The 18,780-nt window shown below is 47.1% G+C and overlaps 1 protein-coding gene across 2 annotated transcripts; it reads left to right on the top strand.

Annotated features, from left to right (window-relative positions):
• Positions 1-4,837: 4,837 nt before the first annotated feature.
• LOC139423660 (partner and localizer of BRCA2) lies at positions 4,838-18,776 on the top strand. 2 transcript variants are annotated; one of them, XM_071175268.1, is made up of 14 exons: positions 4,838-5,156; positions 5,351-5,424; positions 5,541-5,600; positions 5,765-5,948; positions 6,116-6,758; positions 10,366-10,886; positions 11,044-13,190; positions 13,308-13,460; positions 14,145-14,227; positions 14,443-14,592; positions 14,684-14,800; positions 15,183-15,270; positions 16,075-16,226; positions 16,336-18,776. In XM_071175268.1, the coding sequence occupies exons 2-14, from the start codon at positions 5,377-5,379 to the stop codon at positions 16,544-16,546; spliced, it is 4,557 nt and encodes a 1,518-aa protein (XP_071031369.1). In that variant the 5' UTR covers positions 4,838-5,156; positions 5,351-5,376; the 3' UTR covers positions 16,547-18,776. The 2 variants fall into 2 exon arrangements, with proteins under 2 accessions (XP_071031369.1, XP_071031368.1); XM_071175267.1 differs by having other exon boundaries at positions 4,990-5,424; positions 11,035-13,190.
• The last annotated feature ends 4 nt before the right edge of the window (positions 18,777-18,780 follow it).

Here is an 18,780-nt window from a genome sequence, read left to right as displayed (position 1 = left end):
TGCATGTACGCGCAACCACACACACGAACATGCATGTCTGCACATACACACATACATGCAGACACAATTAAAGAATGAAATCACATGGCAAAAGACAGCTCATAATTACTGATAACCATTCTGTGATGAACTAGCTTTTATTTGTATTTTACATTGTTTAAACATACTTAGTATTACATTGTTAATTAACATTTTGTACATTGTGACTGAAATCATTTCAAATACTTTATCTGGGCTTGATTGAGTTTGACTGGCGTGAACTCCAGACTGACATTGTGTATATGTATACATTTCAGCAGGCTTACATTAAATAAGACGAGGACTGTAAGTGATTTATGGATGTGTAAGTACCTAGTGGGCCCCCTTCACCCCCAAATCATTACAAACTTCACGTATTTTTTTAATGGTGACTATGGCAACCTAATGTCTTCTCTCTTGTGTGCGCTGGCGTACTTTCAGATGGGTTGATTGAGCACAGCATTTCCCCACAGACAGAGCAGAGGTAAGGCTTAACATTTAAGTCATTTAGCAGACGCTCTTATCCAAAGTGACTTAGCAGTGAGCGCAGACATTTTTTCACCATATTTCATACTGGTTCCCGGTGGGAATCGAGAGACTCTTCTCTGAACTAGTCAGCTTCATGATGTTGTTGAGGCTCCCCAGAGGATCCACAATAGTCACGTCTCCTGTATGAACGGGAACATCAGACAGACAGTAAATACAGGTCATATCAGGTCGATATCAATGCAACATTTGTACAGATTGTTTTTCTTTTTCACTTTACTGCTGTGGAAAAGACACTAGTAACAATTTATATGAGCCATCAGATGATGATAACACACAATTACAATCAACAAAGTTGTAGTTTAAAAACAAGTTAGTTCACCCTAATAACAAAATTACATACTGGTTTCCTTACACTGTAGGCAGTTTATGGACAAGATAACACTAAAACACACACAACAATCAACACAGATCGTTAATAGAATACACATCAATAATGGGAAAGGACTTTGGTGTCAGTCTAGAGAGGGAGGGGTGTCAGTCTAGAGAGGGAGGGAGGGAGGGAGGGGTGTCAGTCTAGAGAGGGAGGGAGGGAGGGAGGGGTGTCAGACTAGGGAGGGAGGGAGGGGTGTCAGTCTAGAGAGGGAGGGAGGGGTGTCAGTCTAGAGAGGGAGGGAGGGGTGTCAGTCTAGAGAGGGAGGGAGGGAGGGAGGGGTGTCAGTCTAGAGAGGGAGGGAGGGAGGGAGGGGTGTCAGACTAGGGAGGGAGGGAGGGGTGTCAGTCTAGAGAGGGAGGGAGGGGTGTCAGTCTAGAGAGGGAGGGAGGGGTGTCAGACTAGGGAGGGAGGGAGGGAGGGAGGGGTGTCAGTCTAGGGGGAGGGAGGGAGGGAGGGAGGGAGGGGTGTCAGTCTAGGGAGGGAGGGAGGGAGGGAGGGAGGGAGGGGTGTCAGTCTAGAGAGGGAGGGAGGGAGGGAGGGGTGTCAGTCTAGGGAGGGAGGGAGGGAGGGAGGGGTGTCAGTCTAGAGAGGGAGGGAGGGAGGGAGGGGTGTCAGTCTAGGGAGGGAGGGAGGGAGGGAGGGAGGGAGGGAGGGGTGTCAGTCTAGGGAGGGAGGGAGGGGTGTCAGGCTAGAGAGGGAGGGAGGGAGGGAGGGGTGTCAGTCTAGAGAGGGAGGGAGGGAGGGGTGTCAGACTAGAGAGGGAGGGAGGGAGGGAGGGGTGTCAGTCTAGAGAGGGAGGGAGGGGTGTCAGGCTAGAGAGGGAGGGAGGGGTGTCAGTCTAGAGAGGGAGGGAGGGAGGGAGGGGTGTCAGTCTAGAGAGGGAGGGAGAGACATTTGAAATGAGTAAAGCAGTATGTAAACATTATTAAAGTGACCAGTGATTCCATCTATGTATATAGAGCAGCATCCTCTAAGGTGCAGGGCTGAGTAACCGGGTGGCAGCCGACTAGTGATGGCTATTTAACAGTCTGATGGTCTCTCGGACCTCGGCTTTGATGCACCTATACTGACCTCACCTTCTGGATTGTGGATTGACCTCACCTTCTGGATTGATTGCGGGGTGAACAGGCTGTGGCTCGGGGAGTTGATGTCCTTGATGATCTTTTTGGCCTTCCTGTGACATTCGGTACTGTAGGTGTCCTGGAGGGCAGGCAGTGTGCCCCCAGTGATGCGTTGGGCAGACAGCACCACCCTCTGGAGAGCCCTGCAGTTGAAGGCAAGTGCAGTTGCCGTACCAGGCGGTGATACAGCCTAACATGCTCTCAATTGTGCATCTGTAAAGGTTTGTGAGGGTCTTAGGGGCCAAGACACATTTCTTCAGCCTCCTGAGGTTGAAGAGATGCTGTTGTGCCACCTTCATCACACTGTCTGTGTGGGTGGACCATTTCAGATTTTCAGTGATGTGTCCGCCGAGGAACTTGAAGCTTTTCACTTTCTCCACTGCTGTCCCGTCGATGTGGATAGGGGGTGTGGCTCCCTCTGCTGTTTCCTGAAGTCCATGATCAGCTCCTTCATTTTGTTGACGTTGAGGTAGAGGTTATTTTCCTGGCACCACTCCACCAGGCCCTGTAGGCTGTCTAGTCATTGTTGGTAATCAGGCCTACTACTGTTCTGACGTCTGCAAACTTGGTTGAGTTGGAGGCCTGCGTTGCCATGCAGTCATGGGTGAACAGGGAGTACAGGAGGGGGCTGAGCATGCACCCTTGTGGGGCCCCTGTGTTGAGCATCAGTGAAGTGGAGGTGTTGTTTCCTATCTTTACCACCTGGGGGCGACCCGTCAGGAAGTCCAGGACCTAGTTGCACAGGGCGGGGTTCAGACCCAGGGCCTCACGCTTAATGATGAGCTTGGAGGGTACTATGGTGTTGAAGGCTGAGCTGTAGTCAATAAACAGCATTCTTACATAGATATTCCTCTTGTCCAGATGGCATAGGGCAGTGTGCAGTGAGATGGCAATTGCATCGTCTGTTGATCTATTGGGGCGGTATGCAAATTGAAGAGGGTCTACGGTGTCAGGTAAGGTAGAGGTGATATGATCCTTAACTTGCTTCTCAAAGTACTTCATGATGGCAGAAGTGAGTGCTGCTGGGCGATAGTCATTTAGTTCAGTTACCTTTGCTTTCTTGGGTACAGGAACAATGGTGGACATCTTGAAGCAGTAGGGACAGCAGACTGGGATAGGGAGAGATTGAATAAGTAAACACTAGCGTTCATAGTAATTAATGGTTATCAGCTGTATCACAGAAATGGAATGTAAAACACAGAAAATAGATGTTGTGGTGGCAGCTGCAGAGAAATATTTGGGTTTACGAGATTTGACTATCAAAGAGTTACAGGGTCTGTTGAGGTAGTGTCCCGTCCTCCCAGGCTGTTGGCATTGTGCAGGAGCAGATATTGTCAAAGTAGTGGAATGGGCTAGTAGGTTTTTAATTAGTGTAAGTGGAAGCTGCAGAGAATTACATGGGTGTATGACATTTTACTAAAGAAGAGTTATATGTTAATGAGATTTATATGAAATAGTGGGATACCAGTGGAGGCTGGTGGGAGGAGCTATAGGAGGACAGGCTCATTGTAATGGCTGGACTGGAATAAATGGAACAGAGTCAAACGTGAGCTTTGTTCAAATACTCATACTAACCATACTATTTGCGATGTAAATTGAGTATGTAGTATGTTTTTTGGTCATAGTATGGATATAGTTAGTATGCTGAAAGTTCCAAGATGTCGTACTAAATTCGCCAAAATACGAAGTATACAAGCAGTGGACACTGTTTCCGTGCTTTTAGGGCCCATAATGCAATTCTTCCAAAAATAGGCGTGGCTTCACAATGTTTTCAGATTTGAAGAAAATTAAATAAAATATGCAGCCGAAGTCCGATGAGAGTGGATACAAATTCATTACTTTAACCAATTATGACAAATGTTAAGAAATGTAATAAAGTAATGACTTGTCAAATAAGTTACACTTTATGTTGGCTGGCAATTTGTTAGGTACGCTATCCTTACATCAGCATTATCAGCATAGCATTACATCAGTATGTACCGGTATGTTAGCTAGTTACTTAAAGTTAGTTGGCTACTAATACATCAAATACATAATTCTGTCTATCTACTCCGATTTCAGAGCACTCTCGTTTGAGTGTGCCGCTCAACACCTATTGAATATATGGCCGGTGTTAGTAAAAGTAGGCCCAAAAAAAGCGTTAAATGGTCAGAGTGAGGTGTTCTCTCATTTGTGTTTGGAGCTAGCTAGCTAGCTAGCCAGTTAGCTCGGGTGCTTGACTGCCATTGTGAGGTCAGAACCTTACTCCTGATTTACAAAAAGGCCCAGAGCTCACTCTGGCACTCCAGACTGAATTTACAAACACACCAAAATCGTAAAATTTCAGCTAGTTATTTTTTATGCCAACAAGCTAGCAAGAAGTTGCATAGCAACAGCATCAACTTCCGGTAGACAGGTGAAGCGCTAGTACTCTCAACTGAAAGGATACCGTTCGGTTACAGTGTACTCAAATGAATTAATAGTATGTACTCAGTGTTGTATTATTCAAACACAGCTATGGTTTGTATATGTTTGATAACGTCCCATGTATTCCATTCCAGCCATTACAATGAGCCCGTCCTCCTATAGCTCCTCCAACCAGCCTCCTCTGTGGTATACAGGTGTCGGGCTGGTTGGTGGCCAATTTTTTTCTCCCTCTGTTTGTATCATAAATGTAACGTGATTGAACACACACTATCGCACAGTAGGTGGCGGCATCCACAAACAAAATGTGTGAACGCCATGAGACCAAAGAAGAAGATATAACCCACCCTCGCCAGCCTTCCTTCTGAGAAGCAGTCAGTCAACCGGCTGTTGCATTTTTTTCGGTTATCGATTGGTCTTGTCTGGACCGTGAACTCGCGGGAGAGTTTGGACAAAAATGGTGGATAAATAAAATAGAGTTCACTAATGCCGTTTAAAAAAAGTATCAATTTACGGTCTGGGTGGCCCTCCCATAGACACCAATGCGATAGCAGCTGGGTCTGGTCTGCTTTGTTCATTGATTGAACCAGAAAAAACAGCGACTGGATTGGAATCCTTCCTGCCCCCTTCAAAAAAACGTGACTAGCTAGCATATTGACGCCGATAAATACAGAAACAAATGGCTTTGAATGGTACGTTTTTATCAAATAATTAGCTACTAGTTACTATTCTTAAAATGTGAGGTAACGTTAGTTAACGTTGCAGTAGTTTGTCAGCTAACACTAGTTAGCTAACTAGCTAGTTTGTCAGCTAACGCTAGCTATGATTCTTGTTCACTTGCTAAATCTATAGTTTTTTTTTGAAAACCTCTCGCTAACTGTCAAAGGTGACCGTTAGGATCGCGTGACAAGAATGGAGGATAATTTGGAGCGCGTGCTCCATTGCGATGACAAGGAGGAGGTAGGTGTATTGTTTACATATAGTAGGGCCTTGTGTAAGCGGTCTTAAAATGTAATGTAGCTAGGCTTATCTTCCTTCTCAAGTAGCATGATAAGTGTGTGTGTGTCCCTCCCCAGTTGAGGCGGAAACTGGCCCTGCTACAGAGGGAGTACTCCAGGACAGTTCAGAGATTACAGGTGAGAGATATGGTGTGTAAAGGTGGTAACTGGTGTGTGTGGGGGGGGGGGGCTATGTATGTGTGTGTGTAGTAAGTACCACAACCATGACTGATACCTGTGTTGTGTAGTACTGCACGCGTTTGACAACATTGATGTACATTATCCTCCCTATACACGCACAGCGAGCTGAGCGTTCAGATGCCGTGCGGAAGCATGTGAGGAGTCGGATCTCTGAGCAGAACCTCCAGGACCAGACAGACCCAGTCCCAGCCAGCACCTTTCCCAACCCAGCTCTACCTCCCCTCTCCCTTGGTAGCGCTGCTAGGACAGCCCCAGGTTCAGCCTCACCACCAGGCCCCGCTGGAGGTCAGTCTGCCCGTATTAAAAGTGCTGTAAAAAAAAAAAAAAAGTGATGTTAGCATATTTGAGCTTACCACTATTATATTATTAAGGTTGTAGTGTGTGTGTTCAGGTTGTATTCAGGTTGTAATGTGTATTGGAAATGACATTGTACTGTGTGTGTATGTGTGCAGACTCGACTGCGCCATCGTGTCCGGTGGAATCTGAGAACCTCAGGCGGAGGAGTCCGTCCATCCGCTTCCTCCTCCCCGTCGATGACTCTTGCCTTCGGACACCTGACCTTAACCCTCACAGACGAAGCCACTCCCTCCGGCTGAGGTCACGGAGAAGCCGGCTGCGCTGGGAGCGGACGGGGAGGGTCCAGGGCAGCGAGGGGCCAGGGGGGAGGTACGACACGGAGAACAGCGAGGATAGGCTGGAGCTGGAAGCACAAACAGAGAAAGAAGAGGACGGAGAGAAGAGAAATATGGAGGAAGAGAAGGAGGGTGTAAAGAAAGAGCTAGAGATGGAGGAGAATGAGAGGGAAATTCTAGATAAAGAGGCAATGAAACAGAGCGATGGAGAGGAGAGAGAAGAACAGAGGACATATGGACAGAAGGAGATCGGTTCACCCCTTCCTTCTCTGAGGAGAGATGGAGAGAATGAGAGAGAAGAGGGAAGTGATTCAGTAGCTGTGGGAGTCTCCGTGTTAGGGGCTGTTGGGTTGTGTAACACTGGGGTAGTCCTGGACTCGTGCACCCTGGTGGAAGGTCTGCCGTTCCCAGTAGAATACTACATCAGAACCACAAGACGCATGGCCTCTTCACAGAGCCACAGGTTAGTGGTCACCTTTTAATATCTGTTGTTTTTATACTTGATTGTATTGTATTGTACTCTATTGTTGAGTACTACTTCAGAACCACAAGACGGCGACGCATGCCTTCGTCTCAGATCCACAGGTTGCCTGGGTGATTCCACGCCAGGGTGGGACGAATATATATTTTTGGTATTTCTGATTGTTCTGGCAATTCTCACACATACATTTAATCGGGAGGAAGAATGTTTGATATGATTTTTACATTTGTGTCATGGTCCCCATTTAATCAATTTTAGAATAAGGCTGTAGCTATGGATTAAATGGTTACTGGTTTCACGATTTAACCACGATAAAATTCCCGACGATTAGTATTATCGTTTCAAATGTATATTCTGATTAAAACCGTGTTTGATTACCGCGGCTTGCAGAAGTCTGATGCAACGCGGGTTTGGTTTTGTGTGAAAACATGGCGGGAGGCAGTGACGGCGCTCTGGAGATTTTTCAGCCTTCTAAGAGGACCAAATCTGAACTGTGGTTGTATTTAGGGTTTTCCCCTGAGTGCTGAGGGAAACTTAATCGAAAATGGTCACCCTGTCTGCAGAACATGCAACAAAATAATTGCTGCCAAAGGTGGCAACACTTCAAATCTCTCGAGTCATCTTCGTGACCATCACCCACTACTTTATAGCGAATGCAAGGTAAGTTAACTTTTAGCTCAATGCATGATGTGGGGACTTTGGGGTTGGGGGATATGTCATGGTTGGTCTAACTTGCTAATAGCTTGTCAATAATGTAAACTGAAGCGTTCAGTGTTACCTAGTCCTGTAAAAACACGTTGATCTGCTGCTGTATGGGTCGTGTGTCTGCAGACTATTCTCCCATTGCACACGATAACACGTTCTGTAGTTTAGTCACCCAAACAACATGTTTTGTTCATTTAAAATCCGTCAGTCAACGACTTGGTTGTTAGATTGTTATAACAGGTTAAACACTATAGACTCCAATACAAGACTCCTGTATTTATGTCAATTGTTGGGCTCACTGCAATAACTATCACTGTCTTCTTAAGACTCATTTGTATTTATGTCAATTGTGAATGGGGTCATTGCATATACTCAAATGCAACACAGAAGATGGACTGTGTGAGTTTATAATTATAATCTAACAACACATAATAATAATAATAATAATAATAATAATAATACATTTGCTATTCCCTTGTTTACAGAGGGTCGTGCAGCAAACCCAGTGATGCTACTGGTCCCTCCTCATCTACAGTTGTGACACAGACACTCCAGTAACCATTTAAAAGGCAGGCTGCTTATGCAGCCACATCAAAACATGATCAAGACCTCACTGCAGCCCTTTCATATTACATCGCAAAGGACATGATGCCATTATATAGTGTTGAGAGGCCTGGCTTTCTGAGGCTGATGAAGGTTGCTGTGCCCCACGACAAAAGTGCCATCACCAACATTATTTTCCAAGACTGACATCCCAAACCTGTACAACCAGGTTAAAGCTGATGTTGGAAAAAGTTTGGCTCAAGGCACATGGTTTGCTGCAACTACTGACCTCTGGACCAGTGAAAGTGGGGGTGGTCAACCCTACATCAGCTTCAGTTATCCATTACCTCACCCCAGACTGGCAACTGGAATCAAACTGCCTGGAAACACAGTTCTTCCCAGAAGATCACTCTGCTCACAACATCAGAGTTTTTTTGAGAATATGTCCTGGACCACATCACCCGTGATGTTCTGGTGGAAACGGATACGGAGCCGTCCCTGACTAAGGAGATGAAAAGGGTAATGAGAGAAGACCTTAACAACATCCACAGAGAAGGCAAAGAGAGTCATGCACATGTCTTGTTTCATTGACCCCTGCTTCAAAAGGAGCTTGTTAGATGAGCCTGAGGCTGCAAACGTTGACACTGACCGCTGTGTCCAGGAGGCTTTGAAGCTGACAGCTGTACAAGTCAGGGAATAACCACAAAGCACCAGCAGCGCCTCCACCACCACCCCCACAGCGGCATCGGGGGGGAAAGGCCTGGCTGGGTTGCTGAGAAGGATTACCTCAACAAGGCAGCAGAGAGGTGAAGAGGGTCAGATTCTGACCTCCCCAGAAGACAGAGTGAAAGAAGAGATCAAGGTCTACCTGTCTCTGCCACCCATTCCAGCTGAAGAGGATCCACTGGTGTGGTGGAGAGGTTCTGCATCAGAGCTGCCTCGCCTTGCCAGGGTTGCCAGGAAGCTTTTATGCATCGCAGCAACCAGCAGTCAGAGAGAGAGTGTTCAGTGCCAGCGAGCACTTTGTCTCCCCTTGCAGATCACTATTTAAACCGGACAAAGTAAATATGTTGACATTTTTACATTTCAGTTTCAAGTGAACAAAGATGCAGGATGTTAGGCCAGCAGCACCTTGTTTCTATATGAAGGAGAGAACAGACATACAGGATGTTAGACCAGCAGCACCTTGTTTCTATATGAAGGAGAGAACAGACATACAGGATGTTAGGCCAGCAGCACCTAGTTTCTATATGAAGGAGAGAACGGACATACAGGATGTTAGACCAGCAGCACCTTGTTTCTATATGAAGGAGAGAACAGACATACAGGATGTTAGACCAGCAGCACCTTGTTTCTATATGAAGGAGAGAACAGACATACTGGATGTTAGGCCAGCAGCACCTTGTTTCTATATGAAGGAGAGAACAGACATACTGGATGTTAGACCAGCAGCACCTTGTTTCTATATGAAGGAGAGAACAGACATACAGGATGTTAGACCAGCAGCACCTTGTTTCTATATGAAGGAGAGAACAGACATACTGGATGTTAGACCAGCAGCACCTTGTTTCTATATGAAGGAGAGAAGAGATAAACAATCAGTGTTGTTCGTTTGATTTGTTTAGATATTGTGTTATGTTAATGTCATCACCTGCACATTGGATGTGTTTACATATGGTTGTATTGTTCTGACATGCACATTGCTTTGGTTGTGTTGCTTAAGGTTGTGTTGCTTAAGGTTGTGTTCATTAAAACCTGCACTAAGGAAACTTAGTGCATGGCCACATGGCGCCATCTTTAATGTTAAGGATATTATTTTAAAAAGTGCATAGTGCTGATAATTGCATTTGTTGTTTGTTGGTTTTCAGTATAAAATTGGTTGGTGAAATGATTTCAGTGTATCAGTACTTTTTGAACATCTTAACAGTACCGGGATAATACTGATAACCGCGATAATACTGATAATACTGATAACCGTGATCATTTTGGTCACTATAATGGTGATATGAAATGTTCATACTGTTTCAACTCTAGCTGTAACGTAACAAAAAGTGTTAGAAAAAGTCAAGGGGACTGAATACTTGATGAATGCACTGTATATTAGGTCAAACAGGAAATGCCTATCTAAAGCATTGTGGCCACCATAATAGCGCCGCTTTACGTGTCTGGAACTCTATTGGAGGGATGCATAACCATTCGTCCACGTGAAATTCCATCATTTAGCGTTTTCCGCCACCATCAACAAAACGCCGTCTCAGTTAGTTATTTGAATGTGAGCCTGCTCCGTCTCGTCTGTGGTTCACAAATCTAATGTAAGGTGTTTTGTTAATGCTACTTTCAGAGACCTGCAGGCTGTCATTCTGAACCAACTCAACAGGGGGCGCCACAGAAGGAGCAGGGGCCGGATGTCTAACACACACTCACTCTCAACTTCACAGTCCGACTCACTAGCACAACCCTCCAATCACCGCCCGTGCTCAAGTCAACTGACCTCAAACTCACCGAACAATCGCACACCGGTTGAGGAGCCATCAGCCAATCAGATGCTTACCGCTGAGTCAGGGACCAATCAGAGTGAGAGTTTACCCTCCAGAGCCTGGAGTGTTCGGCCTATCAGAGGCCGGAGGAGGAGAGGAAGGAGGCCGAAACTGGGCCGCTCTCTAAGTTTGGACTCGGATCCCCCAGCACCAGTCCCAGACAACACCCAGACCCCGGCCGCTATTAGCCCAGCCTCGGAGCCTCTCCCTGGGGGTGGATGTCCGGAGCGCTGGCCTCTCTCTGGAGGTGTGGAGGAACAGCTTTATCCCATCTTCAGAAGGAGCTGTGTCTCTCCCCTCATTCACACAGCAAAGCAGAGTAAAGGTGGGACTGAGCCATGTGGTGTATCTGAAGGCTGTTACACTTCACTGTGACTTCAATTATCAGCTAACATTTTCATTCTTTCACTCATGTTCTGTGTGTGTAGAGAGTGTGTGGTCTCTCCTCCTGCCCTCCTCCCTCTCCCCTGGAGGACCAGCAGTGCACCCTGGGAGTCTGGGCCGCGTCATCTCAACCTTTGACCTCCAGGATTTCCATCTCCCCGACGACCAGTTCGGACAGCTAAAGCTCCAGAAGCTTCGCGCCTCGTCTGCCGTTGCCGAACCGGAACCCTTCTCACCTTACAACATGCGTCGTCGCCGCAACAGAGGCTCGGTCCACGGTCTCCACGGCGACACAGGCGGTCAGACGTCTAAAGCGCCTACGCCTGAGCCCCTCCCTCTCAGCCTCACCCCTCCTGTCACAGACTGCGTCACTCCGGTAGAACAGTCTATAGACAGATCTTTAGGCCAGCATCTTATAGACCACCCTATAGGCCAGCAGTCTACAGACGCACTAGACCATTCTACAGACCTCCATTCGGAGTGCCATTCAGTTTGCCAGTTTACAGACCACCTTGTAGACCAGCCTACTGGCCATCAGTCTACAGACCACCCTGTAGACCAGCCTATAGGTCATCAGTCTACAGACCAGCCTATAGGCCATCAGTCTACAGACCTTCCTGTAGACCAGCCTATAGGCCATCAGTCTACAGACCAGCCTATAGGCCATCAGTCTACAGACCACCCTGTAGACCAGCCTATAGGCCATCAGTCTACAGACCAGCCTACTGGCCATCAGTCTACAGACCACCCTGTAGACCAGCCTATTGGCCATCAGTCTACAGACCAACCCGTAGACCAGCCTATTGGCCATCAGTCTACAGACCAACCCGTAGACCAGCCTACTGGCCATCAGTCTACAAACCACCCCGTAGACCAGCCTATAGGCCATCAGTCTACAGACCTTCCTGTAGACCAGCCTATTGGCCATCAGTCTACAGACCAACCCGTAGACCAGCCTACTGGCCATCAGTCTACAGACCACCCTGTAGACCAGCCTATAGGCCATCAGTCTACAGACCAGCCTACTGGCCATCAGTCTACAGACCACCCTGTAGACCAGCCTATTGGCCATCAGTCTACAGACCAACCCGTAGACCAGCCTATTGGCCATCAGTCTACAGACCAACCCTTAGACCAGCCTACTGGCCATCAGTCTACAGACCACCCCGTAGACCAGCCTACTGGCCATCAGTCTACAGACCAACCCGTAGACCAGCCTACTGGCCATCAGTCTACAGACCACCCCGTAGACCAGCCTGTAGGCCATCACCTTACCGTTTTAGTAGGACAGTCTATAGACTTTCCTTCAGTAGACCAGCAGACAGGCCGACTCACTACTGAGTGCCCTTCCCTTCAAACTGAAACCGAGACCAAGTGCCCTCCCGAGTGTCCATCCTTCCACACAAAGACTAAGTGCCTTTCTCCGTGCCCTACGGAGTTCTCTGTCGAGTGCCTTACCAAATGTCCTTCCGTGTGCACTACTGAGTGCCCTTCCCTCCGGACGGAGACAGATGCAGAGTGTGCTGTCTCCCCCAGCCCTTCCCTGCTCCTCCTTAGCCCCTCCCTAACCAGCCACACCCCTCACGGACACACCCTCTCCCTTTCCCTCTCCTCCATTCCCCCCTTACCTTCCTTAGGGATGACCCCTAGCCCCTTGACCCCTAACCCCAACATACCCCTCTCCCTCCCTGACAGCCCCCCATTACCTTCTTTAGAGGCGGTGACTCACATCCTCTCCTGCCCCCCCACTCTGACCCTCCCTCTCTCCTGCCCTCCCTGCCGCCCCACTCTGACCCTCCCCCTCTCCTGCCCTCCCACTCTGACCCTCCCCCTCTCCTGCTCTCCCTGTCCCCCTACTCTGACCCTCCCCTTCCCCTCTAGTCCCTCCACCCAAGCCCTCTCTCCTCCCTCCCTCTCTCCCTGCCCATCTCCAATCATCCCTCTCTCCTCCTCCCCTCCCTCCCTCGCTCTCTGCCACCCCAGCCTGGTTGATTCCCTGCCCCAACTTTTGCTCCCTCCCACTCCTCTACTACTGCCTCAATCTCTCCCTCCAACCCCAAATACACCCCCTCCATCGCCCCCTATCCAACTTCTTCGCCAGCCAGCTCCCTCTCTCCACTCAACCAGACAGGCCACCGAGGAGAGAGGAGAGGGAGAGGAGGAGAGAGCGTTGAGGAAGAAAGAGGAGAAGAGGAGGGATGGGATGACAGAGGAGGGTGTCTTAAAGCTCTCTCACACACTGAAGGTCAATACTGTGATGACAAGCCATTGTTGTGTATTTCAACATCCATGTCACCACTCACTTCAGAGAATGTCTGTGTGTGTAATAATAATGTGTGTGTGTGTGTGTGTGTGTGTGTAGGCCCCTGCAGGAGGCAGCCTGGTGGATGTCTGCTGTGTGTCGTGGCTGTCAGTAGGTGTATGTGTAGCGGTGGCAGGAGAGTGGGAGGTGTGTGTTTGGGGTCAGAACAACCCCCCACACTGGAGACGACTCCACACCTGGACCTTCATAGAAGTAACTTTGTGTTGTGTGTCTTTGTGTGTGTGTGTAACAACTGTGAGTTTATATTGTTCATGGGTGTTTCTGTGTTTAATGAGTGTGTGTGTGTAACAACTGTGAGTTTATATTGTTCATGGGTGTTTCTGTGTTTAATGAGTGTGTGTGTGTAACAACTGTGAGTTTATATTGTTCATGGGTGTTTCTGTGTTTAATGAGTGTGTGTGTAACAACTGTGTATTAGTCAAAGGTTTGGACTCATTCAAGAGTTTTCCTTTCTTTAGTGAAGACATCAAAACTACGACATAACAAATATGGAATCATCTAGTAACCAAAAAAAGTGTTAAACAGATAAATATTTTATTTTTGAAATTCTTCAAAGTATCAACCCTTTGCCTTGATGACAGCGAGTTCAGTTTACTTGAGTGGCCTGGTCAGTCCCCAGACCTCAACCCTGTAGAGCATCTGTGGGATGAGATGTTGGTAGCATGAATGTACTGCCGTCCAATCAGCAGCAACTGCGTGATGACATCACATCAGCATGGACCAACGTCCCTGTGGAACGTTTCCCACACCTTGTTGAAAACCCCCCCAAAAAAATTCAGGCTGTTCTGGAGGCAATGGGGGATCTGACCGATACTAGATAGGTGTACCTAATAAACTGTCCAGTGAGTGTACATTGTATGTGTGTGTGTGTTTAAGTCAGTGATGTCAGTGTTTCCTGTGTCGGACGCTCCTGGGCTTCTGTGTGTGACTCTGGGCCAGCTGGAAATCAGAGAGGCCAGGTACTACACCCCCCCCCCCCCACACACACACACACACATACTGCTACCACTCCCCCATCCCACACACATACTGCTACCACTCCCCCACCCCTCTTTTTCTTCCCGGTTCTTCTTTCTCTTCTTCTTTGCTTGTCAGTCTCTGTGTTCATGCGTCTGTAAATGTTTCTATTAATATATGTGTGTGTGTCTGCGCACATGTATCTCTGTGTGTGTAGGGTACTGTGCTGCTCCAGTCTGTCCCAGGCGGTGCTGTGTGAGGGGGAGATCCACATGGTGGTGGGCATGTCCAACCGAAGGCTGGTTAGCTCCTCCTACTCTGTCGCCACAACCCCGCTGCAGGTCTACACACTGACACAGGATGGCAGGTAACCATGGGTGACCAGGGTCTTCTGTCGTCTGGCATGGTTAATGCTGTGTGTGTGTGTACTCTATCTCTGTCTTTCTGACCTCTCTCAGGCTGCAGGCCTGCCTGTCTTTGGTCTGTCCTACTGAGCGTGTGCAGACCGTGGCGGCGGTGGAGGGACAGACTGACGCTCTGATTGGCTCAACCCACGGAGGACATGTTGTTCTGTGGTGAGCAAAAGAACGTAGCTAATTCAGTGCTTCCTGGTGCTGGGGACCTAAACGGTGGCACCCTTGTGGTTATTTTAATAATAATTTTAATAAGTGGTGTCGTTCTAGGGCAAAAACACCTCTTTAGGTCCCCGGGACCAGGATGCTCTAATTGAAAGGTTTTCAAAGACACTTTGCACTGGTTTTGTAGACAGCTGCTTTATCAAGGAACGCTTTTACTTCCAATGACTAATGTGTGCTTGTCTCACCTATCTTAGTGGAATGCACTGACTGTAAGTCTCTCCCTGGATAAGAGCATCTGCTAAATGCCTTCTCAAACCTGTTTACAGTTGAATGAGAATCTTCTCCGTTAACTGTGTGTGTGTGTGTGTGTGTGTGACAGGAACGTGACGACGGGGCAGCTGCTGCGGAGCATCAGTCTGGGAGATGGTTTCACGGATACGACCTGCCTCCGAGGATACTCCCTCTGCGTGAGTGTGTGTGTGTGTGTGTAGTATCTGTACCAGAAAGAGTGTGTTCGTTCCTACTATAATGTGTGAGAGAACCTACAGGACATGGGAGAGTTTCTGATCTTCGTGTGTTTGTGTTCTCACCATGTCATTCCCCATGTCTAACCAACATCCTCCACCCACCTTGACTGAATAGTGATGAGGTTGTCATGTCCCGCTCCGTCCTACGAAACCTCCCAGTGTCTGCGTCCCAAACCACCCGATTCTCTGCCCTTTCTCTATGTGCACTGTCTCCCACACACATTTAAAGCATTTACTGTCCATGACCCATCCACGGGTTAGAGGGAGTGTCCACTACTTTCCTTCTAAATCCATGAAGGGAAGTGAACAAGTGTATTGTGAGAGTACAGAGAATTGAGACAGTCAACGTGTAACTCAAATTGTATTTGTGACGTACGCCGAATACAACAGGTGTGTAGATCTTACCGTGAAATGCTTACTTACAAGCCCTTAACCAATAATGCTGTTCAAGAAATAGTTAATAAATATTTACTAAATAAACTAAAGTAAAAAATAAATAAATAATAATCAATCAAAAAGTAAAACAGCACATTTACATAACAATAACGAGGCTAAATACACGGGGAACCGGTACCGAGTCAATGTGCTGGGATACCTTTGTAGATATAGTGATGGTATGTACAATCATGATGTTGTCCTGTTTTATTGGTTGTTTTTTTTGTGTTTTTTTGTGAAGTGTGTTGAGACCTGGAGAAATGCACTTTGAATGAATTTTGATTTGTCATGTCCCCGTTCGTCCTACAGGGGGTGCTGTTTGTCCTGTTGCAACACCCGTCCCTGTGTGCTGTGGAGGAGGAAGAGGGAGGGGCTCTGTTCTCGCTGGTCGCCACCAACCCTCTGACTGGCACCGTCGCCCTGGCAACCAGACTAGGCCTCCCCAAAGCCTGCACCGGGAGGTGAGAAGGGGAGGAGGAAAGGGAGAGTTGGCAGTAAGAGGTAATTGTGTGTTAACCTCTCTCATGTTTGTGGGTGTGTGTTTATTCTGTGTGTGTGTTCTCTCCCTAGGCTGGTGGAGGTTGATGTCCATGGATCCAGTGTGATTGGGGTTTTCCGGTCGGGCTCCGTGTGTGTGTGGCAGCTTGGGGGGCGTCAGGGCCAGCAGGGGGTCTGGTTCCCAGAGCTGGGGTGTCAGCTCGCCCGTTGGGGGGCGCAGGGAACTGTCCTGACGGCACACCTCAATGGAGACGTCTGCTTACACCGCTACAGACCACTCTGAACAACTACAGACCACTATAGACCACTCTGAACAACTACAGACCACTATAGACCACTCTGAACAACTACAGACCACTATAGAACACTCTGAACAACTACAGACCACTATAGAACACTCTGAACCACTATAGAACACTCTGAACAACTACAGACCACTATAGACCACTCTGAACAACTACAGACCACTTTAGACGACTCTGAACAACTAGAGACCACTCTGAACTACTGTTATACATGCCAGAGAGGCATGTTTGTTCTACCAAACACATTTCTATCTGAAGGTTGTCCAACGTGTCCTGCTGAATGCAGCCCAGAAGGGTCTGCTACATAGCAGGAACAATGAGTTAGCGCTCTAACTTTGATAAGCAACCAGAAATAACTATTGATTTTCTGCTTCATTAAGAAAGCTGAACTTAGATATGTGTTTTTGGTTGTTTTATTATGCCATGCACTTAATATATTTCTATAAAACAAGTTATTTCTGAATATTTAGGAAAGTTAGCTGGGTAACACATTGATCTTGCTTTGTCGTAAACACCTGCAACCGGGACCTCTGGTGCTGAATCACATTTTGATTCTTATTCTTCTGAATCACTTTCTACCACATCCAAATGACATGGTTCAACTGTTTGGTTCCTGAGTCTGTTCCATATGTTCCTACATATAAATGACATGGTTCAACTGTTTGGTTCCTGAGTCTGTTCCATATGTTCCTACATATAAATGACATGGTTCAACTGTCTGATTCCTGAGTCTGTTCCATATGTACCTACATATACAGTGGGGCAAAAAAGTAATTAGTCAGCCACCAATTGTGCAAGTTCTCCTACTTAAAAAGATGAGAGGCCTGTAATTTTCATCATGGGTACACTTCAACTATGACAGACAAAATGAGAAAAAAAAATCCAGAAAATCACATTTGTATGATTTTTAATGAATTTATTTGCAAATTATGGTGGAAAATAAGTATTTGGTCAATAAAAAAAGTTTATCTCAATACTTTGTTATATACCCTTTGTTGACAATGACAGAGGTCAAACGTTTTCTGTAAGTCTTCACAAGGTTTTCACACACTTGCTGGTATTTTGGCCCATTCCTCCATGCAGATCTCCTCTAGAGCAGTGATGTTTTGGGGCTGTTGCCGGGCAACACAGACTTTCAACTCCCTCCAAAGATTTTCTATGGGGTTGAGATCTGGAGACTGGCTAGGCCACTCCAGGACCTTGAAATGCTTCTTACGAAGCCACTCCTTCGTTGCCCGGGCGGTGTGTTTGGGATCATTGTCATGCTGAAAGACCCAGCCACATTTCATCTTCAATGCCCTTGCTGATGGAAGGAGGTTTTCACTCAAAATCTCACGATACATGGCCCCATTCATTCTTTCCTTTACACGGATCAGTCGTCCTGGTCCCTTTGCAGAAAAACAGCCCCAAAGCATGATGTTTCTACCCCCATGCTTCACAGTAGGTATGGTGTTCGTTGGATGCAACTCAGAATTCTTTGTCCTCCAAACACAACGAGTTGAGTTCTTACCAAAAAGTTATATTTTGGTTTCATCTGACCATTTGACATTCTCCCAATCTTCTGGATCATCCAAATGCTCTCTACCAAACTTCAGACGGGCCTGGACATGTACGGCTTAAGCAGGGGGACACGTCTGGCACTGCAGGATTTGAGTCCCTGGCGGCGTATTGTGTTACTGATGGTAGGCTTTGTTACTTTGGTCCCAGCTCTCTGCAGGTCATTCACTAGGTCCCCCCGTGTGGTTCTGGGATTTTTGCTCACCATTCTTGTGATCATTTTGACCCCACGGGGTGAGATCTTGCGTGGAGCCCCAGATCGAGGGAGATTATCATTGGTCTTGTATGTCTTCCATTTCCTAATAATTGCTCCCACAGTTGATTTCTTCAAACCAAGCTGCTTACCTATTGCAGATTCAGTCTTCCCAGCCTGGTGCAGGTCTACAATTTTGTTTCTGGTGTCCTTTGACAGCTCTTTGGTCTTGGCCATAGTGGAGTTTGGAGTGTGACTGTTTGAGGTTGTGGACAGGTGTCTTTTATTCTGATAACAAGTTCAAACAGGTGCCATTAATACAGGTAACGAGTGGAGGACAGAGGAGCCTCTTAAAGAAGAAGTTACAGGTCTGTGAGAGCCAGAAATCTTGCTTGTTTGTAGGTGACCAAATACTTATTTTCCACCATAATTTGCAAATAAATTCATTAAAAATCCTACAAT

This window comes from Oncorhynchus clarkii, chromosome 13 (genome assembly GCF_045791955.1).
Source record: "Oncorhynchus clarkii lewisi isolate Uvic-CL-2024 chromosome 13, UVic_Ocla_1.0, whole genome shotgun sequence".
Taxonomy (NCBI): Eukaryota; Metazoa; Chordata; class Actinopteri; order Salmoniformes; family Salmonidae; genus Oncorhynchus; species Oncorhynchus clarkii.
Note: the sequence above shows the minus strand (reverse complement) of the source record. Positions and strands in the feature narration are given on the sequence as shown.